General features: G+C 42.5%; 1 protein-coding gene across 1 annotated transcript in view; it reads left to right on the plus strand.

The window, feature by feature from the left end:
• The first annotated feature begins 729 nt into the window (after window positions 1–729).
• Window positions 730–25367, plus strand: part of WWTR1 (WW domain containing transcription regulator 1) — a 135163-nt gene continuing 110525 nt past the window's right edge. The window contains exons 1-2 of the mRNA XM_007086314.3: window positions 730–1008; window positions 1436–1869. Of these exons, the coding sequence (XP_007086376.2) occupies window positions 1439–1869 (431 nt within the window). The 5' untranslated portion in view covers window positions 730–1008; window positions 1436–1438. The remainder of the gene's footprint in view (window positions 1009–1435; window positions 1870–25367) is intronic.

Here is a 25367-nt window from a genome sequence, read left to right on the forward strand (position 1 = left end):
ACCTGAGTAACCCGTAGAGGAGATTTAGGTTGGATGAATGGATTGAACGTTGTTTGTTTACAACGCACCCATTGACGAATCCGCATCTCTAGTGACAGAGGCACTTTCTGGGCACCGTCTGCGCTTTAGCAGACAACTGCAAGCCAAACAGCCAAGATGCCTCCTCGCCAGACCAAATATGGTCACAAGCGCTAAGCAGACTCCCGTGGAAAGGCTGGCCTTGTCTCCCCGCGCCAGGGCGCACCCGAGCCCGCCCTCAGGCAGAATCTCAGATCAGTGCGGCGCTCTGCGCGCTCCAGGCCTCTCCGCCGCGGAGGAAGGGAGGGCGCGGCACCCAGGACCGGCCCTTCCTCGGCCTGGGCCGCTCACTCGCGTGCCCTCCGCCGCCCCCAGCCTTAGTTTCGGTCCACAAGTCCTTGATTAAACAGGCGCAGGCCACTTTCCCTTTGATCCCGCCCTAAGTCCGTAGTAAACTCAAAGGAATGCAGGTCCAGGGCTCCGCGGGAGAGGTCCGCGCGCCCGGGAGGAGTGGGTGGGGGGCACCAGTCTCCTCTTACCCGGCAAAGTACCTAACACGCCCAGGGGTTTCTGGAGCCGGGTGGGGGAGGAGACGGTGGAGGAGAAGGAAGGGGAGGGACGAGAGGAGGCAGGCAGGCTCAGGACTTGAAGGTCATGCATAATTCAACAGCTCAACTTTCGGGCCCGCCTCTTTTCTGGGAGTGGGAGTTCGCTCCAAACTTTGTTTATGGGACAGTCCGGGAGCCGCGGCGGCCGCGCTGTCTGCTTCTCCTCCGCCTCCTTCTCGCGGGGCGCGAACGCCTGAGGCCAGTTCGGGGGATGTGAGAGCCGAAGCCCCTCGGCTGCCAGGCTCCGAGTCGGGATTTGCCAGCCGGGCCCCAGCTACATCCCTGCGAGCTCGGGACGCACCCGAGCGACTGAGGCCCGACGGCGAGTTCGGGCGGGACGGCGGCTGCCGCACGCCCAGACTCGGCTTCGCTGCGCGCCCAGGTAGAGCCCGCTGGAGCGCGCCCGCTCACCCCGCTCCACCCCGGGGTGCCTGGGCTCCTTGGGCTTCCGGCGTCGAGACATCGTGGAGCTGGTTTGGGTTTAAACTTTGGGGGGGCTGCCTGCCGGGGAAAGTTGCGACCTGTCCTTTGCCACCAGCAGTGCAGCAACCTCCTGAGTGCAGTTACTCCCCCTCCCCCGCCTTTCCTTCTTCTCCTCCTCCCGGCAACTTATTTGCTTCAAGAAAGTTGCATAATTCTCCAGCCTTGGAGGGACCCCTCCCCCATCCGGCTGGCCTTACCGCTGAGTGTCTGGGGTTTTGAGGCGGACACCTATCTGTTTCCACTTTTTCTTTTGTTTCTATTCTGCCTCCGAACCCCTTCCTCCGACTTTAAATGAAAGGCTGATCTGCCCTCCTTTCTCCTTGCAGAAGATGAATCCGGCCTCGGTGCCCCCTCCGCTCCCGCCACCCGGGCAGCAAGTGATCCACGTCACGCAGGACCTAGACACGGACCTCGAAGCTCTCTTCAACTCGGTCATGAACCCCAAGCCCAGCTCGTGGCGGAAGAAGATCCTGCCCGAGTCGTTCTTCAAGGAGCCTGACTCTGGCTCGCATTCGCGCCAATCGAGCACCGACTCGTCCGGCGGCCACCCTGGGCCCCGGCTAGCCAGCGGCGCCCAGCACGTCCGCTCGCACTCGTCGCCCGCGTCCCTGCAGCTGGGCACCGGCGCGGGGGCTGCAGGCAGTCCAGCGCAGCAACATGCGCACCTCCGCCAGCAGTCCTACGATGTGACCGACGAGCTGCCGCTGCCCCCGGGCTGGGAGATGACCTTCACGGCCACTGGCCAGAGGTACTTCCTCAAGTAAGTCAGCTTGAAGCCAGGGGGGCACAGAGTCTCGGTGCCCAGGGTGTGCATGCTTGTTGGTGTGCGTTGCGTTTGTGTGTGTGTTGCGTTTGTGTGTGTGTGTGTGTGTGTGTGTGTGTTCTGTGTGCCCTTACACGTTTCTTTCCGAAAGATAAGGGAAACTGGAAATAGGGAGTGAGTCTCTGGGTGTTGGAATGGTAAAGGATCAGAAGTAGAGAGTCTGGAAAGGTTCTTCCGGGGTCCTGGAAGTCCCAAGAGATTGCCGACCTGGAAACTCATAGAGGTAAGAGGAGAAAAAAAAAAGTTTTGGAGTGATTCTCCTGAAACACATAGGTTTCCCTGAATCTGGAATATTGATATAGACTTCTGGGCACAAACCCTTACACCCTTACCTGTCCACTCCAAGTCAGATGCCCCCGAGCCTGGTCCATTGGGATGTGACACGGAAATAAATTCGAGAAAATTTCTGAGGCTTGGGAAAGAGGGGGACTCTTGGGAGTGTAGGTGGTCTGCAGGCTCTCCATTCTTGGGAAAAGCAAGCTAGAGAAGCGAACACTGCCTGATAGGCCTTATTGCTCCCAGCTGAGTGATGTAATGACCACACAGCACAGTGATGTAATGAGCAACTCCGTGGTGAAGTAGTTGTGGGCTGGAAAATCAATTGTGTGGAAATTGGGTCAGGAGTTTTATTGTGTCGCACTTAGTAACCTAAAATACCATCGAATCAGGAGCCTGTTTTGTCATTCTTCTTTCCTTCCACATTGTTAGGGCTTTTTGATGTAATGACTTTTACATTAGATTCAAATTAGACTGTACAGGAAAATACATTCACAGACATGAAGAAGATTGTTTCAATTATGGTACCCTAAGATAATTCTATTACAGAAGAGAAATCAAGTTGGAACTTGAAATGTAACCAGTGAGGTCAAGGGTGGGGGGCGGGTCAGGCTATTGATGGTCTAGATGGAGGTTGTGCCAGCTGGTCCACTTGATTCATGATTGCCTTGCACTGGTTGGCAGTTCTCTGCCATGGAGGGAAACTCCTCATCTTAGAACTTGCCTTAGCTTTTATTTTATTTTATTTTATTTTATTTTATTTTATTTTTTTATTATTAATTTTTTTTAACATTTATTCATTTTTGAGAGAGAGAGAGAGCTCAGGCAGAGGAGGGACAAAGACCGTGAGGGAGACACAGACTCCAAAGCAGGTTCCAGGCTCTGAGCTGTTAGCACAGAGCTCGACGCGGGGTCTCGAACCCACAAACCGTGAGATCATGACCTGAGCTGAAGTTAGACGCTTAACCAACTGAGGCACCTAGGCACCCCCTTAGAGTTTATTTTAAAGCCCATATTTGATGGAGAAGCCTCAGTTTAAAAGTTATGCTAAGACATTATGTGCTATTTAGAAAATATATAATCAAGCCTTTCTTTGGTGTTCACATTTGATACTTTGCTGTCAGTTGGCACTGATAACAAATATACAGTAGTGGATGCAGTTTAGTATAGCCGAGTCTTTGACTCATCCTGGTGACCAATTCTTCCCCATCCCAAACCTGTTGACATCTTGTGCAAGGAGCAGTTCTTAATTTTGTTTCTGGGGTTGGTGTGATGCTGAGAAGCACTTGTCCTGAAACAGACTTGATGGGCATTTTATTCCACATCTGGCCTCCTCCCAGTCTTTGAGTGTTAGTGTGGACATGTACTCAATGCTTTGGCTTCTGAATGGCTGGTGGAATTCAAGTATGTGATGTAATAACATGACATTTTTCTAAATGTGATGGTATTGTTCTAAAGGATGACCTTAATTTCTATGGTACATAAAGCTCTAAAATAATATTATATTAAGTTTACTTAGGTAAATGCAGTTTTGCATATTTATTGTGACTTTTATAGAAATGGATTTAGTAATAAATACAAATAGAAAAAGGTGTGATAATTTACAGTAATTTAGGGGGATCTTTTTTGGTCTCAAATGACTTTTAAGCTGTGTTTATAAATATGCACACCACAAATATATAATACATGATCAGTATAACTGTGGTTATTAAATATATGAAGTAAGAGCTAGGCTTGCCTAATATCTGAGGAAAGCCAGGTAAAAAAGAGCCCCCCAAAGAGCAAAAAAATTTATGCACACGTTTGAATCATTGAAACTAGGGCAAAAATGGAAGTTAGCTTTGGGTTTAGAGAAAGTTGCCTCTGATTCATTTGTCCATCCCCCACAACTACAGCCACTTCACAGCCCAAAGCGGAACATATCTCCATTTCACTTTGGATAGTCAGTGAAGACCACAGCTGAAAAAATGTGGAGGGAATAGGTTAGCGTGATTTGATATGGCCCCTGGAAACTATTTGGCCAGGTAGCTAAGGGAATTTAAGAAATTAAGTCATCATGACTATTGTCTTTCAAGATAAGAAATCCGCCAGTTCTCTGAATTTGGGGGGGGGGCTGTGTTTAACAATGGAGTACATTAAAATGTTGTATGTCATACTTTGTTATGTAGCCTCCAAAGGCAACATATTTTGACGGATTAATAGAAGCTTGAAAAACGGTGACAACTGACCCCGAATTTTCATAAAGTCTTTTGCTCCATCATCTATGAGATGGGGCTACCGATAACATCCTATTATTGATTATATCAGTTGAGAGAGAGAGCGCCTTTATAAATAAGAAATTAAAGTATTTAGATATAATAAGGGCCAGTTTTTTTTGTTTTGTTTTGTGTTTTGGCTAGAAGGTGACCATATGACTTTGGAAAAGTCACGTGGTTATTTAATGGCAGACTCTGGACTGGATCTGTTGACCTCTACTTACAGAGCAGTTTTCCATTTTCCTCACTCCCACCTTTATCCCCCATGTCACTTCCCCTGCTGAACAATGAGCTTTATGGGAAACAAAGCCTGGACTTTAAGAAGCTTTAAAAAGCTTTTTGTCATTTGCTTAGGTAAGATTGTTCCTAGGTATATGATGTAATGACTTTCTGTTATCTCTTAAAGGGGACCTTCCCTGAGCCGTCACACCTTTCCTGTGTTGTTTCTTTAGGGCCACATGTAAAAGTGGAGATGTTGATGTTAAAACACACAGCCTCTGAAAATTGCTGCACTGTTCCCACTGTCCTCTAAAGCTCATAAGTCAGGCCTGGGGGGTGTAGGTGTTGGGCTCTTAGCCACCAGGCACACTGACTTTGACCACTGATCACATTAAAAATTAAAAAAAGTTCTGGGATACATGTTTATTACACATAAACCGGAAAGTAGAGGATTACAAAGAAGAAAAAAATTTGGCTTCAGTTGAACCTTACCTTCTTACAGAAAAATTTTATTTGAATAACATTCTATAGGAAAAAATATTTTACCCTCGCTCTTAAATACAATTTCAATTATAACATTTGCCTGCCACTCCCAATTTTTAGTAATAATTTTAGTGTTTTGCCTTTTCTGAAACGTGTCATAGAAAATTATTTTTGTCAAAGTGATCTATGCACTTGGTAACAAATCCAATAGTACAGAAGGACTTTTGTTGAAAAACAATGGTTTCCTTCACCTCAAGGCTCACAGAAGGAGCCTTTTAGTTTTTTTTTTTTTAACTGTTTCTGTACTTAATTCTTAGATTGTTACCTCTTTAACCCTGATGTGATTTTACCACAATTTTTTTGATTTATCATCAGCTTTTAACTTCTGATTGAAAATGAGAATTTAGCTTCTTAACCTATTTTTTTCCTCTCCTAAATTTGATATTTATATTGTTTTTAGTTTGTTAGATCACCTTTGTTATTTTTTGTCAATTTTTGACAGTGTTTCTTGACTCCCCATTATGTAAGTCCAGAAGGTTTGGGGGGATACCTGTTCTGCCATTCTCTTTTTGTGATCACACCTCAATAGCCCAAAGCCCTGAACCCATAATCAATAAAAGTTTTGTGCTTTGCTCTTAAATTGACCTTTTTATTCGTAAATTATTATTAAAGTTGAAAATCTAGAGACATTTACATTAGTACATTTCTGTAAATCTAATTTAAATGCCTTTTATATTAAGATTAAATGTTAGACTTGTTACATTGGGTCTGGTGTCAGGATTCCTGGCCAGTCACAGGAGAACATGTGAAGCACCAAGGTCAAATGGATTCTTTCTTTTCATCAAACTCTTCATCACTTGTTTAAATTTGTATCACCTTTTAGTTTCTTCATAACTGGACCTTGACTTTCTTAAACATTTTTTCAAGCAGTTCTAATTGCCTTTTTATATATTTATATATTATTTGCCTCTCAAAATTTTTTAGGTTCTAAATCCCATCAGTTCTATCAAGTCTTGTTTCCCTAAGCTTTTATGCCCAGATTCTTTTACCTTTCTGTGCCATTCTGGATTCTGATTGTTCTCTAGGCTTACAACAGAGCTGTCATCTTGGGACTTCTCTTTTCTTCTCTCTGTGGCTGAAAGTAGTATTTCCTTTTCTCATGTCCTCCTCTTTGTTGGTTTATGCCCTCATTTTGCTGGAGTACATGCTTGAGTAACTTACTAGGGGTGCCTGGGTGGCTCAGTCGGTTAAGCGTCCAACTTGGGCTCAGGTCTGATCTCACCATTCCTGAATTCGAGCCCCGCATCAGGCACTGCGCTAACAGCTCAGAGCTTGGAGCCTGCTTCGGATTCTGTGTCTCGCTCTCTTTCTGACCCTCTTCTGCTCACACTCTGTGTCTCTCTCAAAAAATTAAGTAAACATTAAAAATATATTTATTTGTGGGAGGTAACATTTTCAAATCCTTTTTTTTTTTTTTTTTTTTTTAATGTTTATTTATTTTTGAGAGAGACAGAGACAGACAGTGAGCGGGTTAGGGGCAGAGAGAGAGGGAGACACAGAATCCGAAGCAGGCTCCAGGCTCTGAGTCGTCAGCACAGAGTGTGATGCGGGGCTCCAACTCATGAGCTGTGAGATCATGACCTGAGCTGAAGTCGGAGGCTCAATCAACTGAGACCCAGGAGCCCCTCAAATCCTTTTTAATCAAAAATATTTATTTAAAAATTTGTTTTAAGGGTGCCCGGGTTGCTTAGTCAGTTAAGCACCTGACTCTCACATTTCGTGGGATCCAGTCCCGTGTCAGGCTCTGCGCTTACATTGTGATCGCTGTTTGTTATTCTCTCTCTCACCCCACCCCCCAACATGAATAAGCAAACTTAAAAAAAACAACTTTTTCTTTCTTTCTTTCTTTCTTTCTTTCTTTCTTTCTTTCTTTCTTTCTTTCTTTTAAAATTTAATTTAATTTTATTTTTGAAAGAGACAGAGCATGAGCAGGGAGGGACAGAAAGAGCGGGAGACACAGAGTCTGAAGCAGGCTCCAGGCTCTGAGCTGTCACCACAGAGCCTGATGTGGGACTCAAACTCACCAACTGTGTGTGTGCCCCTAAATTTATTTTTTTAAAGAAGAACTGACTCTGGGGGCACCTGGGTGTCTCAGTCGGTTAAGTGTCCGACTTTGGCTCAGGTCATGATCTCACAGTTTGTCTCCCTCTCTCTCTGCCCCTCGTGCTGTCTCTCTCTGTCTCTCAAAAATTGAATAAATGTTAAAAAAAAAAAACATTATAGAAAAAAAAAGAACTGACTCTGGCTTGTTTTTTTTCTGTTTACCTTTGGATGGCAATATAATGTAGTTGTTTTCGTGAAGGGCCTTTTGTCCTTAAAAAAATATTGCCAGCTGCCTCAGTTTCCTTGTGTGTAAAATACCTATTAGTAATAGTAATACCTATTTCGGGGTATTTTGAAAGACTAGGTAAGATAACATATTTGAAGTGTCTGGCATCTAGCAGGCTTTCAGGACAAGTTTGCTCTTGCCTCCCATTTCCTCTCTCTCCACACACATACACTCTCTACCTGGTCAAAATCAGATGCAGAAACTTTGGCAATAGGTTAAGCTGGTTGTGACTCTTGGTTATAGTTACGGCTGTGGACGACAACCTAGATCTGGAATTGCAAGTCAAGTTTGTAAATTTAAAATAAGACGGAGTCAGTTTTCCTGTTAAGAAACCTAAATGGGAATGCCCACCGTGGGTAGCCTTTTACTTTAGCATCTTGGGTAGAGGATACCCAGTCCCTTCTGAGGAGGGTCTCCTTTTCATTTTTTTTTGAATCTGGCTGATGGCTACCACTTGGGCCATTTTGTGTGTGAGGTGGGAGATGTGAGTGGTGGAGGGATCAAGAAGTGGAGAGAGAAGAGGAGGGGAGGTAAGTGACATTTGATGGCCTGCTCTGTGCCAGACAAGGCAGGGAGCTGAGTCCGTGCTTTCCAGAGACACAACATCAGAATCCCCTGTGGAGCACACTCACAACATGTGTGTAGAAACTTTTTTCTCATAATCCTAGGTGCTTTCACGTATATACTTTTTGTTAACCCTCACAGTGACCCTGTGAATAGGTACATATTACTACCTCATTTTGTTTTTGAGGAAACTGAGGCTCAGTGAAGTTGAGTAAATGGCCCAGGGTCACATATCAGGTGAGTGGCAGAGATGGGATTAGAATTGTGTGATTCTAAAACCTGTATGCCCCTGCACCATGATGCCTCATGCCAATTAGGTGCCCATAATTAGACCCTATAATTAGGTGTCCTTGGTGACCAGATAACTAGAATGGTGGATGGAGCATTAGAGTTTGTTTCTGAACTCAGTCTGGGTGGTCAAATTTGGAGTTCTTGGTGCTGGAGAGAGAGGTGTTGAGAAAAACAAACCAGCAATGGATAATATAACTACCGTGCCTACTTATATTTTATTCTTATCAAGTTTTCCACCATTATTAAATGCATATCACTTTACAGGGAACAGAGATGTGACAGGGAGGGCGGGTGACCTAATTGATGTCTGGATCCAGGTATACTTGAAGGGCTTGTTAAAAGGGTTCATTAAATAATGTTAGTAAAGTAGTTTCAAGGAAAAAAAAAAACCCAGGTTGCTTCTCATTGCCTTTGTAATTGCAGAGATTGATGAGAGAGAAATTGCTGTAGAGTTTTGAGGCAGTACTGAGTCTTAGTTTTTGTTTGTTGACCTGTTGACTTAAGACTTGTAGGAATTGTAGGGGCGCCTGGGTGGCTCAGTCGGTTAAGCGGCCAACATCTGTTCAGGTCATGATCTCATGGTTGCTGAGTTCAAGCCCCCTGTCAGGCTCTGTGCTGACAGCTCAGAGCCTGGAGCCTGCTTCAGATTCTGCGTCTCCTCTCTTCACTCCCCCAACCTCCCTCCCACACTCTCTCTCTCTCAAAAATAAATAAACATTAAAAAAAAAAAAGACTTGTAGGAATTACAGCCTTATATATCATTTCCTCCTTTCCCTTCCTCCTTCAATTATGTATCTAACCACAGGAAAGGGTGATAGAAGTAAAAGGATCAACCAAGCCAAGGGATGCATTTTTTTTTTTTTTTTTTTTTGGAAAGGTGGTTTGGAAGGCTGAGGACTGAAGTAATTGGCTTACTAAAGAAGGGCAGATTCTGAGAGGATGGCCCTTCCACTGGTCTGAGGGGGACTGTGCATGTTTTAGTGCATTGAAATATCAGTAGAGGAGTGTTTTCCAAAGTGTGTTCTTTGGAACCCTAGTCCATTCAGATGCTTTGTGAACATGGGATTTCCTGGACCAATAAGTTTGGGATATGTTGCATGCTCTATCCCTCTCTTGGAATTTTACAGTGTACATTAAGGACTCCAAAGTCACTTATCAGAAAAACCAGTTTGTTTTTGTTTAAGTCAGTATTTCACAAACTCATGTGATTTGAACATTTTTATTCCAAGTATCATCTACTGCCATCCACTCAGGAATGTTTTACAGACTATACTCTGGGAAACCTTTTTTGTGACTTTCATTATTTTCATAGTTGAGAGTTTCATATTTGAATCAAGTTACAGTGTTTTGTTTTCCAGTGTGCTTTGTGGATATGTATTATATTTTCATTTTTATGTCTTGATTTAATGGTTAATTATTAATGCTTGGAAATAAGTCCTAAATATCAGACAAGTGGGATATAACACAAGAAAACCAACAAATACAGTACATTGTGATAATATCATCCTGATTTTACTTTCAAAGGTATGTGTGTGTGTCCGCTAGGAGAATAGATACCAAAATGTTTATTTTACAGTGGTCCTTTCTGGAATGATGGATGATTTTTCTTGTTTACTTTCTACCTTTCTGTATGTTCTAAATGGCCTACATATTTCTTCTTAAATTGGGGAGGGGGAGTTATAAAAATGGTGGAGGAGAATGAAAGCAGAGAAGTGTGTAAAGCCAGGTGCCTGGCTAGCTTAGTGGAGCATGCAGCTCTTGATCTCAGGGTTGTGAGTTTGAGCCCCAAGTTGGATGTAGAGATTACTTAAACATAAAATCTTTAAAAAAAAAAAAAAAAAGATGGAGTCGCAGATTTGGGTAGGTGTGGTAGGGTGTGGGGAAATCTCTTAGCCATAGCTCAGTAACTGAAGCTTAGAGCTTATGTTACTAAATGGATGCTCCTTCAGAACTGCTTGTTTTTCTTGTTTTGGGTTATATTCTTTCTTTTTGTTAAAAAAATTTTTTTTTAAATGTTTATTCATTTTTGAGAGAGAGAGAGAGGGAGCCAGAGCGTGAGCCGAGGGAGGGGCAAAGAGAGAGGGAAGACACAGAATCCAAAGCAGGCTCCAGGCTCTGAGCTATCAGCACAGAACCCAATGCGGGGCTCGAACCCACAGACTGTGAGATAATGACCTGAGCTGAAGTTGGCCGCTTAACCCACTGAGCTGGCCAGGCGCCCCTGGGTTATTTTCTTTAGAGATGAACTGACACAGTAATTCCTAAAATCTTTACTGAGAATTCTCCATATCGCCTCAGGATAAGAAGTAGGATTATGGCAGATCCTTAGGTCACACGAAATTTCCTTTAGCTTATTCTTTATTTGCATGCACTCCTTCCTGAACTTCTAGCTTTTATTTAATGTTCCATCCTGGCACAGCAGATGATAAATACGAAAGGAAGAAATGATATTCACTTCTTGGCAGTATTGGATGAAGTGCAGTTGGGAAATATATGTAAAGTGCTTCATGCTGTGGCTGGCATAGTAATCACGGCTGAAAGTTTATGACTGTTATTGTTCCCAGTAGAGAGGGCGGTGGGGGTGCCATCTCCAAAGACATTTCCTTCATGCCACTGAAAGGATCTTTGGCTGTTTTTCAGCATCGACAATGAAAAATCACTGAACTTCTGTTGTGTGTTAGCTCCTTGCGGTATGCTGTAAGGGGAGAAATATGTGGCACGTTTTCCGACCTCAGGCAGCTGACAGTCTAGCTGGGGAGATGAGGAGAACACAGACGAAACCAGGCTAAAGAGCTGCCTCCTGACCTATGTGGGGATAGAGCCTTGAGCAGCTGCTGTCCGTGTGGTGGAAGCTCTTGGGAGGTGTGTCATAATAGGGCAATCGTTTCTATTATGGTTACGGGTCTGAAACTTGCAGCCGTGCTGAACGTCTCCTAGTTCTCCCATTGGCTGTCCTCCCTTTGGCCGTAGGAACTTGGCATCATCTATTACCTGTGCCTGGAACATTATTTTCTTGCTTTTTGCCTGGTTGACTCCTATGCTACCTTCAGGCATCAGCTTCGATGCTACTCCTGCAGGAGGTTTTTCCCGGACTCACAGCCTTTCACGCTAGTTTGTTTATTTGTTTAAATGTTTATTTCTTTTTGAGAGAGAGAGAGAGAGAGAGAACACACACACACACACACACACACACACACACACACACACACACGTGTATGGGGGTGGGGCAGAGAGAGGGAGATAGAGGTTCCAAAGTGGGCTCTGTGCTGACAGCAGAGAGCCCAATGCAGGGCTTGAACTCATGAACCGTGAGATCATGACCTGAGCCGAAGTCCAAGGCTTAACTGACTGAGCCACCCAGGTGTCCCTGCCTGCCCTCCCCAACACACTAGTTTAGATGCTCTGGCTATTGTTCTCCCATAGCCCTGTGTCTCCCTAGCCGTAAAACTACTGCCATGTTTCTATTTAATTGTTTCTGTTTGTCGCTACACTATAACCTCTGTGAGGGCAGGGTTGATATTTGTTTTGCCTGTCATTGTATGACTTGAGCACAGTGCCCATCAAATAGGTGGGTGCTTGATAAGGAGGGGATCCTTTAATGCTTTCTTCTGACCATTTGCATTGCAAGCTTGTACACTAGCATTCCTCATGGGAATCTACCATGCTCAGGAGTGTAATTTCATCTTGTCCGTGCCCCTTGGACCGAAAGTTTAGAATCATAGTTCCTCATACTATGATGCAGCTGAGAGGAAGATGAATGAAGAGAGGGTGTTCAGAGAAGTCTGTAAAGGTGGTTGGACATAAGTGGGCCTTGAAAAATGGGAAGAAAATGGGTAGGTGAGCAAAGAGGCCTTCTAGGAAAGAGGAGGTAGGAAGAGAAGTTCAGGGGCAGAAATGCCAAGGGTGTGTTTTTAGACCAAGAAAAGTCTGGCCTGACTTGGATTAAAAGGTAAGTGATGGTTGGTGGATGACTGTACATCCCATTGAGACTTTGGAACGTCACTCAGCTAGAATGAGCACATTGACTTTTTGCTAGTAAATGTCAATTTTCTCATCCCCTAATTTTGAGATACTCGAATCCTAGCTTTATCTAAATGTAGCGTAAGACCCCACCATTATCTCCTATGTTGGGATCTTCCCAGATGTTTGAGGAACTAAGGATTTTATACTGATTTAAAAGAGTCAGTAGAGCCTTTCATTACAGTTCATCCGTTCATCTGACCATCCATAGACGTATCCATCAGCCATCTACTCAATTTAGCTTGTGCTGTGCCACAGTAGTGTGTGATCTTTGCTTTCCAAGTTAGTAGGCTATGAGGCTACCCTTGACTCAGGCCCACCCCCACTGAATCTGCCATTTCTGCTTATAATTGAATAGCCTGTGGGTGTGGCTGCTCCTGGAATACTCTCTTGTGGTTTTGGATAGTTTCTCACTTTCTCTGAGGCTGATCAAGTGGGCACAGGCAAAATTGAGATTCTTGTAGCACAGTTATCTCACCGAAGCCCAGCTAGGCCCTGGTCCCCTGAGGATGCCTGGATGGAGCAGCTGGGGGCCTTCCTCTCAGGCACATCCTTCCTAAACTCTTAGTAAAGCCTACTGAGAGCCTTTTCACGCTGAGTCACTACACTGAATCATGTGTAAATGTTTTCAGATGACTTCTTTAAAACAAAAGTTTTGAAATAGGTAATAGATACATGTAAATGATAAAGAATTCAGTACCAAAAAAAAAAAAAAAAAAAAAGCATTCAGTACCAAAACATATACTGTGAGAAGTCTCACCCTCCCCCAGTCCTCTGGTCCCTTCTCTAGAGCACCGGTTTCTTTTGTCTTTCCAGAGAAACTCTATGTGGGTATAAGCATGCGTGTATATGTATATGTCCACTTAGACTATTTTCAGTATGGTGCAAATAGTAATGTACTGTACACGCTCACCTGCACCTTTTTTCACTTGGTAGATCTTGGTATTTATTCTTCGGTACATAAATGGTTACTCTATTTTATTTCTTTAAGGACCACATAGTATTCCATTGTACGGATGTAGTACAGTTTGTTTTAACTGATACCTTATTGATGGACATTTAGATTGTTTCTGATTTTCTCTTTTTAATTTTAAAAATAATATAGGCCCAAACACTACTGGAGGAATGAAAACGGAAAAATAAATTCTTCCGATCTTCCCCGGATCCCTGGTTTAGAGAGAACCATTGTTTGTTTACACTTCATCCAGAGATACTCTTTATGCAAAGAGCGGCAGTCTGGCTCCTGTCTAATTTATGACCTATTTAGATTGTCTGTTATCTAATTGATCTATCATCCACTATCCTAACTATTAATCATTACACCCACCCTTCTTATACAAGGAGGATACATGGTCTGGCAGATGCACTGGCCAGTTAGATGGATGCCCAACCAATCAGAATGAATGGCATGGCAGCCTGAAGTGGCTGATCAAGTATCTGTGCTCCTCAAAGGTGGTTGGGGAACTGACACTCGTGTGCAGATGTATGTAACTGGCCCAGGACAGGCTAGATACAGAAGTCCAGAGTGTTTAGAAACTTGTATAACAAAATGATACTGCTGTGATATCTGAGCACGTGATCAGTGGGATTGTCTAATGGAACAGCAGTAGTTTGGGTGTGCCAAGTTTGTGTGACGCGTCACATGTGGCCCAAGCTATACACAAGGCGTTCACAATAGGACCACATACTAGTTAGTCTTGACAGATTGAAAATAGAAAAACACTGATCTTTTTCCACAGATCGTTTGAAAGGTGCCGATCTGCATCTTTTAATTTTTTCCTTTTTGTCTTCATCCATCCATCCATTTATGTACTTATCATTTTATTTTTCCATCCATCCTTAAAACGAACTACCTTTTATGTATCAACCAAATAGTCAATTCATTATACCTCTCGTTAATTTAACAAAAATAATCAATCTAAGATTGAATATTGGACCTTTTTAAAAAAACATTTTTTTTTTTAATGTTTATTTCTGAGAGAGAGAGACAGCACGAACGAGAGCAGAGAGAGATGGAGACACAGAATCTGAAGCAGGCTCCAGGCTCTGAGCTGTCAGCACTGAGCCCGACATGGGGCTCGAACCTATGAACCATGACATTATGACCCGATCCAAAGTCAGACACTCAATGGACTGAGCCACCCAGGTGCCCCTGAATATTGAGTCTTAATATGAAGACAAATTCTGTGGCAGAAAGGATGTATACCATCTATTTTCTAGTACATAATATATTTTATGTCTTTGTGGCCCCTATGCTCATTGCTTTAAAAATACGCTTTGGTATATACTTCAGTTCTGAACACTGTAGGTAAACCCAAATCCTGCTCTTTCTTGTGACTACTCTACCTGCAAGCGTTGTCAGCTACGGACCCAGTACAAAACGTGGTGATGAGAGGAATACATGTGCTGGATTATTTAGTAAGAATATGTATTGCTTTGTGGTGGCTTTTCTGCAAACAATAAGATACTGAATATTTGTCTTTCTCAACAGTTTGTCCATGAAAAGCATTTTGTGGCCTAGAGTTCAGGGTTTGAAGAAGCAATTGATAACGCATCAAAAAGTAGAAAATGTGAGCAAACGATAAATGTGATTAAAATGAACAGACATAATTCTTACTGACTTGATTTTTCTTTTAGGTTTATTTTTGAAAGCTGGCTTTTCCCCAAAGCAATAGTATTAAGCAGAACTGAAGGCTATAAAGTGAAAAGTAGAAGTACACCCACTGGTTTTACTCTTCAGCTATGACCACTATTCACAATTGCGGGTGCGTCTTCCGGGGATTTTGTTATGCACGACAGAACTTCATTTACAATGGCAGCGGTTGGTTGTTTTGGGGAAGCACAGCTTAGGTGCTTCTTGTTCCTTGTCGACCCTTATGTAACCCCGGGACTGAGTGTAGATATGGATTAAATTGTGGAGAACTGGATGTAATGCCTGATGGAGAGGTCTCAGGGTGAAAGGCTTGGGGTTGCTGTGGTTCAGAGCCTGGGATTTAGCTTTGTGTGGTTCTGGAAGTCGGTGTCCTTGGTGCTCCAAAACCGATCAGGTTTTCAAACACTTTCTGCTGTGGGCCCTACTGGGGTGAAATGGGGGTAGACATTCTGACTGCAGTTTGAGAGTTCAGGAGCAGTGACTTGAATAGTCTTCCACTCTAGAACGAAGGTACTCATACAAGTGATTTAGTCACTGGGAAGTTGCTCTGGTGGTTCTAGCAAAGGGAAGAAGTGGCCTCATTTGAGCGATAGTGAAATCGTGTAAGGGATATTAAGGAGGTAATTTGACAGGCTTTGGTGTTGGATTAAATAAGGGTAGTGAGGAAAAGAGGCAAGAAGGAAGATTTGCGGGTTGCTGGCTGCACATGGCATGAATGGAGGTGCCCTTATTGTAACGAGCAGTCGGTAAGTTCAGAAGAGGCTGAGGAAAATATTAAAATCTTGAGTTTGAGGCGAATTTAAGATATCCAAGGGAGATACATGTGTATTTTCAGACCGCTCTCTCTCTAATTATATTATGTATTATATATTTACACTTTTTATATAATTATTCTAATCTAAGTGTGGATGAGATCCCTCCGAGAGAGGTTACAGATTGAACAGGTGAGAAGAAAAGTCCAGGTTGACTCGGTACAAAGACAGCCAGCCAGAGAGGTTGGCAGAAATGCAGAAAACAGTGCAGAAAATCCAGGGAAGAAATTATCTTTCAAGAAAAAGGAACGATTAATTCTGTGTCATGTTTCTTAGACATCTAGGAAGACGAGAACTGAAAGATGTTCAGTGAATGGTTTTTCCACCGAGGCTTCTTTCTTTCCCCAGGGTAGGGCAAGGGATGGGGCCTGGGGTACTAACTCTATAGTCTAGTTTTTGAAGAGGGAAAAATGAAGAAAACAAGCATCTCAATTAGGTAAGGGGCATCCCACAAATCCCCATATACTCTACAGGACTCTTACAGTGTCCCTGCTAAGGAGCATGTTTCTCTCACTGTACAGATCCCGTGCTATATGGGAAGACCACACATTTGCTTATTCAAACAGCCGTTAAAACAAGGTTAGAAATCAGTGTTACATAACTAACCGAGATAAGTTCAAAGACTTGGGTAAAAATATGACTCTAATTGATATGATAATCACTTGCCACGAGGAAAATTAGTCTTCGATCCTGACTGTGGTAAAGCCTTTGTCGCAGTTTGTAGTGCATAGGACTGTTATTGCTGGGATGTGTCATACTTAATTGCAACCATAAAAATAGCAGATTATGTTTGGTGAGTATCAGTTAAAAATTTATGGTTCAGAATATTATGTAACTGTTGTTTCAGGTAAACGTTTATCTTTCCTATCTTTATTTCTCCACTTGCGGGAATTGATTCTGATACGTGGCAAAGGGGATTCCAAATCTGATGCAGGTAAATGTCCGAGGCCTGTCACAATATAAGGTAAATGGAACACGTTTGATTATATCAGACTGGTTTGAGTTGCAGTTTGGGTTTGGTTATATTCTGCTGCATTTTGCTAATTTGGGAGCACCTGCTAGCCTTGTTACTGGTTTGAGATTTGTATAAACATGTCAAGTTAGTAGGTGGGATTAAGAATCATAAAAGAAGCAGTGAACTTCAGTGTTGCTTATAAAAGTACTTCTGTTTTCTGAGGACGCATTCTCTAGTGCAACTGTTTCTACTTTTATGGGTCTTTATGTACTGTGTGAAATATTAGCCTATGCAAATAGAACTCTTGGCAAATACGAATTCTTAAGTAATTATGTCATTCAACATGTACTTGTCTTTTTGTGCATTTCAACATAAAATCCAACTATAAATAGATATTGCAGAAAAACTTGAAGGAAGGAAACGCAGGAACGGAGAAAGGATGAGCTACTTAAAGGTTAAGCTGCACCCTAGTGTATTTTACACATGTAATTGCTTTTTTACTTTGGGTTTTAAAAAAGTTTAGGTATCTGTAGTCTGAAAAAGTTAAACTTGAGTTTATTGATGTTGCATTTCTGTAAGTGTTAAGATAGCAAGGGCTGTGCTTTGGGCTTTGGAAAGCGGAGTTCTCGGTGAAGGTCCACAGGCCCTAACCCATATGGTAGACAGTGGATCCATTGTTCTCTGTATTTGCCTGTTGCTTACATTTTAATAACTATTGAGCAGTCAGTGATTATTAACAGATAGTTAACAGTAGGATCAGATTAGATGGTAGGGTCAATAATTATGGATAATTTGGAGTGTCAACATTCAAGAAACGATTTTAAAGGTTAGATCCAGAATTGCTGAAACGTTTGCCTGAAACTTTGTCAGGTGAGCAGCTCAGGGGATGGTCCAGCACAGCCTTTTTAAATTATTAGCCGTGGTGAAGTGAGTCATGTTTTGCCACAGTGCTTTTCATTTAATCTAATAGTTGGCCAGCCCTAGTTAATTATTTGAAAGCCATCACAGGACACGCATTTCCCAGTTGCACATGCCTTGGAATGTCCAGCTCACCTTGTGTATGGATAAGGGGGCCCCTGGTGTGGCTAACGAAAGTGTTTTGTCCTTATATACTGCCCTTAAAGCAAAGCATCAGTAACAAGTTTTTAATAAGCGTTCTGCAAGGTCCTTCTGGGCCCTGGTAAACATCCTGGTTGATTGGTATGTATCTCTTTGGAGTCTAGTTTCCAGAGCTGTTGAAAAAGAGTATTATAAACTTCCAAGTGAGCATGGAGGTGCAAACTGATGCCACGGGGTTGCTTCAGCTGAAGTGAAAGATCATACGTACTGACACGTATTACAAATGGGTTTTTAAAACAATGTCTGTTTTGTACGGTGAGAGTAAAGTCTGCCAAGTGTAGAACAAAAAAGTCATATTGTGGAACAAGATAAAAGGACATTGCATAATAAATAACTCATACCATTAAAATATAAGGTTTCCTTTCCAAAATGTAAGTATGCGCTTCTAAATGAATGTTTTAAAAATCTGATTTTTCTGTGGTTTGTATAGTGACTTGATACATAAAGAGATTATGGGTCTGAATATGTCCAGAACTAGACTACTACAATAAATAATACACATGTGTAGCGTGCAAAAGATAAATAAACGTCGAATGACATTGTGTTTTAGTGATAGAATCGATTTTTTTTTATTATAATAGGTCAAAACTAGTTCATTGGCAATAAGCAAAATGTTTTCATCTGTCAGTTTCTAAGGCTAGAATAACGTATCCCACCCAAACTGTATTGGTTCTAACCTTTATTCATAAATAAAATCATTGGTCTGTGAAAATCAACAAGGAGGGGGCACCTGGGTGGCTCAGTTGAGTGATTTTTGGCTCAGGTCATGATCTCACGGTCTGTGAGTTCGAGTCCCACGTCGGGCTCTGGGCTGATGGCTCAGAGCCTGGAGCCTGCTTCAGATTCTGTCTCCCTCTCTCTCTCTGCCCCTCCCCCGCTTGCTCTTGTTTCTTTCTCAAAAATAAACATTAAAAAAAATTTAAAAATAAAGAAAATCAACAAGGAAACAGGCGAAGGGGTAAACTATAGAAACGTTTAATAAATCCTTTGACGTGTGAGTGTCTGGATCTGATAAGTAATTCAGATTGTTTTGCTCTTGCTCTGAATGGATTTTGAACATGAGGAGAGATTGCATGGAATTAAAAATTGTTGTTTTTTAAAAACTTCTGATCCTGGTGGAGAGGCACTTATCTGAATACAAGTAGGAGGACCAGCAATGTTGCTTAAGGGATTTTGTAAGAAAAGTAGGCACAATTCCTGTGCAAAGTGGGTTAGGTAAGGGAGATCCAAGGAGTCCTGTTAGTGCCTCTGTACAGTGGTAAACTTTCAAAGGTGAACTTTGGGGAAATGTTTTGTTTAAGGAGGGGAAGATAATGGGATAGGTTGAACAAGTGTCCGGAAAAATAAGGGTTTATAAGAGACTTTGAGATGTTTGTAGGTGTCCTTTGCTATACTGCCTGACTCGTTTATAGGGAGATGGAAGAGGTCGTTTTAGTCTACTCGGAATAACAAAGAAGAATGGTTTGTTCATTTTAAAGATACTTGAAAGAGCAGCCTTTGGAGACCGCCAATGGAACTTTTTGGGATGGGCTGACTTGAAAGCAGAGAGAATGTAACCAGGTGTCCTCGGGTGGCATTGTGTGGTGGCTCTTGATAGCGGCCCAAAGATAAAGTATCTGACTTCATTTAGATACCGTGAACGTGCAAGAGATGCCCAGATCTTTGTTTGAGCCAGTGCTCCGGGGTTTCTGCTCTCAAGCCTGATGGTGGAGTGGCTAGCTTTGATTTGTTTCCTGCCCGAAGCCTGCTTTGGGTGAATTTAAAAACCTGTTTGTTTCGCCCATCATCCGGCTGGGCCTTACCCATAATTCCCGCACTTTGATTATGGGGTTATTATAGGACAAGAGCTTCTTTGTACAAGAGCATGTTTAATACTCTGGGGTCTAGCGTGACTAGCGGATATAAATTGTATGGAAGCAATTAAACTCGAAGGAAATGTCATGTGGGCTGAATTTAAACGTACAGACTTGTGGCATTGATTTTTTCTTTTTTCTTTTTCTTTTTCTTTTTTTTTGATTTACACAGAAAAGGGTGGAGAGAGAAAAATAAAGGAAGAGAAAAGAGAAATGAGCCAAGAGAGTGAGGGAAACACACACAGAGAAAAGAGAAACTCATTTTTGACGTTTGTTAAAAAGCCAAAGTCCACAGCCAGTATTATGCTAATGCCATTGCCCTTCATCTGAACTCTTTAAAAATACAAATGTCAAAGAATTAGACTGCACTCTACTTGTGGCTTGTATCCCTTTCCAGGTGGTCACCTTCATCTCAAGGCATATGTGTCTGTCATTGTGCAGTGATTTTTTTGGAATATGGTAATAGACGGGCCTGAAGGGAGCTTCTCTCTCCAGTTTTCTATTTTATGTTCATGGCCTCTGCACATTTCATACAGAGTGGCTTGTCTTTGGACCTGCTGATGAAGTGTAGTGTGTCATTTTTCTCACCGTCCTAGAATGCCTTCCCTCTCTTGCTCTGTTAACAGTCAGCCAACCCCATCTCTCCAACACCCTTTGGACCAAGGAGCTAGAAGGGATCACCTCCTACTCCAGATCCCCAGAGTAATTTGATCTGTGTGGGTAATTTGGCAATTGATCTTTTCTACTGTCCATTAACATGTTGTGTAAGGCTTGTTGTTGAATACATGGATTTAATTGATTTCCCTAACATGTCAGCTCTTAGAACATGGACCTGGTGTTGTATTCTCCTTCATGCCCAGCACATGTTGGTACCAGGGAATGTTTGTTGAGATCAGTGCTGATGTTGAACGTGCTCTTGAAATAATCAGAATGTTACTGGGTGGTCAGAAACAGAAATGGATACTTTTGGATTAGATTTAATAGGACAAGTTTGATTTGAATTTGAGTGTCAGCAGTAATAGACAACTCTTGATCTTATGCCCCAATGGAAAGTGCTTATGCTTTATTTTCGTTCTTTATACTATAAACTCTTAAGGACAAAAACCAAATCTTACCTGGCCTGTAACTCTACAATACCCAGGCCAATGCATGGCACACATAATATGAGTTCAGATAATATTTGTTGAAAGAAAAGAATGCTTTTTATTTCTCTATTATTTAAATCATCTAGCACTTCTTTCCAATGCAATAAACCAATTAATATTTATCGAGAACATACTGTGCTCACCATAGTGAGTACACATAAAGTATATTACACTTTGGGATGTATTTTATTGTCTGTATTTAATTGTCATTCTTACTCTAAGTTCTAAGAAATCACTTCCTCAGACTGAACAATGATGATCCAAGAGAGCAAAAGTTGCTGAGAATAATTCAGTATATTTATCTATTCCCAGATTATTTCCACATTCCACTCAATGCTGGAAGTACACCCCTCCCCCTTAAATAATGGTAAGATTGTAACCTTTCCAAACTGAGCTGGAGAGGTAGTAGATTGTTTAGGTTTCAAAGGACTTTTCAGGATGCAAAGTAAATAGGGGAATCTGAGATATCAACAAAACTGTAATTAAGCAGATTAACTGTGTCAATAGTGAATGCAGACATGTCAGAGGAGCTAGTTAGTTGCAATTATTTAAACACAGCCTCAAGTTCATTCCCAGTGGTATCGCCATCATCCACAAACAAACTTGAAAGGAAGTTTAGCCAGATAAACGCAGAAGAAATGATTCTCTTGGGAACGTCACATTCTAACTCATAGATCCATTATAAATATTTTAAGTTTCAGTTTAGGATCTCTTATTCTTTACATGCTCCTTAAGGTTAAACAGAACCAGGATTTAATAGTATTGTCTTTTCAGATCTCTGAAGAGTGGAAAAAGAGCCCCCTTCTGACCATAATAAAGGGAAGAAGAATATAAAATTATAAACCAGGTTTACTGTATTCATAGATGATTGTATATTTACCTGCAAGAGTGTCTGTGGGTTTTTTTTTTCCCATTTCTTCTTTTAAAAAATCATCCAAATTATACATAAACACATTCTTGTTTTGAGAAGTTCAGCCAAAGTGACAGTGTGTCTTACTCTCTACTTGCTGTCCTGCTTGATCCCCGCACCCCCCCCCCCCCCCAAGTGTGAGTCCCTTTCTCAGTTCATGGTCTGTCCTTCAGACATACATACCTGTGCATATACGAACCTGCAGTGCACATATTTTTTTTACATGTTGTACTTTAACATTCATTTTTTTTTTCCTACTTAAAATGTTTTTCCATAACAGTGCCTACAGATCTATCCCATCATATGTGTATACTTTAGTTTATTTACCCATTCTGATAAGGGGACTCTGATGTTGTTTACACCTAATCTAAAAGATCTAGTATAAACTGAATTCTTACTTCATTTGAATTTTTTATCATTTGTGAAGGGAGATTTTTTTTAGTAATTCTCTAAAGATAGGAGACTCAGGTCCAGTTACTAAAAACACATCGCATTTGTATGATAGTTTAAACATCTTTCAGATATAGGCAACATATCCCCAGCTTGTGAGTGTGCACGAGAGGGGGTTGGATTGGGGAGACACGCCCACATTATCACAACCACCTGCCGTTGAGGGTGTTGCGGAGCCCTGTTCTGATTCTGAGCACCTCTTTAGTCAAGATCACAAAATGTGTTTCTCCCTCCCATGTAGAGAAGGCACGGACCCCTCCTCTCTGTAGTCTTTACGCTCTGCCCAGAGCTTTCTGGCCAGCATTGTCAATTCCAGCTATGGCCTTAGAGTCTTTCATTGAAATTGTGAGGAGACACACATGGTGAGGAGATACTGGGGCCAGGCGCTCACCGTGGTCCACAGGGTGGGGAAGAGCCTCCTGGGTGGTTCACCAGTCTGAGGCAGCCTCGGGTGAAGGGTGAATGGCAGCCGAGCGTTACCTCAGGGCACCGGCTGCTTTTTAACAGCAGAATCGCTGGCCTGCCTGCTGAACACTAGCCTGCCTGGTCTGGGGTCTTTCGCTTGCTTTTTTGGCTGCCCACCAAGCATGTTTGTTCAACCATTTATTAGGCATGCATTTTGGCAGAGGATAGTCATTATTCTGTTTTCTGGCCTGTTTCTCCCTGGAGGCCCACCCTCAGGGGCAAGGAGCATGTTTTATTCTTCCTAGAACTTAGAACCTAGCGATGAATAAATGGGGGAAAGTGAGTGAAAATGGAAGTTTAATGGGAGATAATGAATGAGGTTTTTCCTCGTTGCTGTTGTCTTCAGAAGCTGGGTCATAGAATGCTTCACATGCATTTACGTGTCTTTATTTAATAAACCCAGGCATAGCACTTACTCGGTCCCAGGCATTGCTCTAAGTACTTGTCCACATTTAATTCTCCCAACAACTGTTTGACAGAAGTAAACTATTTTTATTCCCACTTTACGCAGGAAACTGAGGCACGGAGCACTTAAGTAACTTGACCAGGCACAGCTAGAGAGGATAAACGCAGGCAGTCTGGGCCCAGAGTCAGCGTCCTGGCTGACCCTCTTTTCTCTTCCACAGGTCTTGACATGGTTGGGGTTTGCTGTTTTTCACCTTTTTGTCTCCCTTCCTTCCTCTCCGTTGCTATTATCCTTACCCTAGTGTGTGTCTTGATGCCTCATTTGCGGATTACAACACACTGGCCCTCTGACCTCAGTCCCTTGCACACCGTGGCCGGGCTTGTCTTCTGTAAAGACGGTGTTCATCCTATCACTTCAGAACGCTCCCTGCCGTCCTGTCCTGGCGAGGCTGATCTCCTGCTTATGTATCCATTTTCCTACTAGTGAGACTGTAATGTTACTCAAACCTCGTCTGAAAGACTTGGTATAAGCTGAATGCTTGCTTGGCCGCTCCCGTCTCACTTTCTTGGAGTGCCTTCACATCTCTTCTCCAGCCCTCCATCCAGTTCATTCCACCCTGAAGGCTCATCTCAGGCCTCACCTCCTGCCTGACTACTCAGTGTCTGTGGTCTTCACCTCTTCTGAACGCAGTGCTGCCGATAAGCTGTTGGCTATAACTTCGTTGTTTCAGGCTTGAAAAGGCCCAACCACATTTGAGCTCTTAGGGGGCAGGGATGAAGGTCTCCCAACATCCCTGGCCTAGCACTGAACCCAGCACCTGGGGAACAGTGAATAATGGGACTGGGAAGCAGAGCACATTGGGACACTGATTTAGATCCTAATATCGTGCTCACTGCTAGGTTTCCTTGTAAAAGAGGAACTTGAAGGAGATAATAGCTAAAGACTCTCTTAATTTGCTTAACCAGTTACTCTCACTTTTCATAGCTTTGTTGAGATATGTTACATACTATACATTTCATCCATTTAGAATATACAAGTCAGTGGTTTTTAGAATATCCATGGGTTTGTGCAATCATAACCACAGTCAGTTTTAGAACATTCTCATCACCACAAAGAGAATCCCTTTATTAGTGAGATAGCTATTAGCTAACACCCCCCACCCACACATACACACACACACACACGCATGTACACATGTGTGCCCTTATCCTCCCCAGCCTTAAGCAGCCGCTGATCTAGTTTATGTCTTTATAGGTTTGTCTCCTTGATATTTCATATAAATGGGATCATATATTATGTGGTCATTTGTGACTAATTTCTTTTACCTGACATAGTGTTTTCAAGGTTTATCCATGTTGTAGCATCTATTTGTACTCTATTCCTTTTTAAGGCTAATAGTTCATTGTATGTGTATACTGCATTTTGTTTATCTGTTCATCAGTTAATGAACATTTCGGTTGTTTCCACTCTTTGGCTGATTACACTTATTTTTCAGGGGGAAAATGGCCTTCCCTGTAGTGGTTTCTACAGCTGCCAACTGCAGCCTTCCCCTTCTGCTTTAAAAGTAGAAATCTGGGTCTGATGGCTGTGTTTGCGCAGTACGGACGGACAGGTGGGTAGATACTTGGTCATCAGTGGCAGGGAGCTGTCATAGTGTACTCGTGAGCTTTGTAGTTTAGACATTCTGGCTTGAATCACTGCTCTGCCACTTAATGAGCTTGCATAATTTCAGCCAGCTCCAGTTTCCTCGTGTGTAAAATGGAAACTATCTTGCCTGCTTCCTTAGAGTCAAGGTCACGCTAGAAAGGGTGTGGAGCCTAGGGCAACTCAACCAGTACAGAGGGACATCATTATGACTATAAAAATAAATAAGTAAATAGGTAAAAATAAAAGCTATAAAAAGTAAGTGCTTAAAGTTGCCAGTTTCAGTAAGGTGCAGTGCCTCGTGGCCTCCCTGCCAAGCACAGAGCCCAGGGCCATCACCCCAGTTGCAGTGGCCAGGATGGACCTGCTTAATCTCGTTGGAGCAATTAAGGGTCTCCCCTTGCATGTGTTAATGAGCTTTTTTGCTCCTGGGTCTAGATTTGTGCTCCGCTCACTATTTCATCAGTGAGCTTACTCTTACTCATTTGAGAAGAGTAACTAGGGGGTGAGACCTTCTTTGAGAAGA

This window comes from Panthera tigris, chromosome C2 (genome assembly GCF_018350195.1).
Source record: "Panthera tigris isolate Pti1 chromosome C2, P.tigris_Pti1_mat1.1, whole genome shotgun sequence".
Classification (NCBI taxonomy): Eukaryota; Metazoa; Chordata; class Mammalia; order Carnivora; family Felidae; genus Panthera; species Panthera tigris.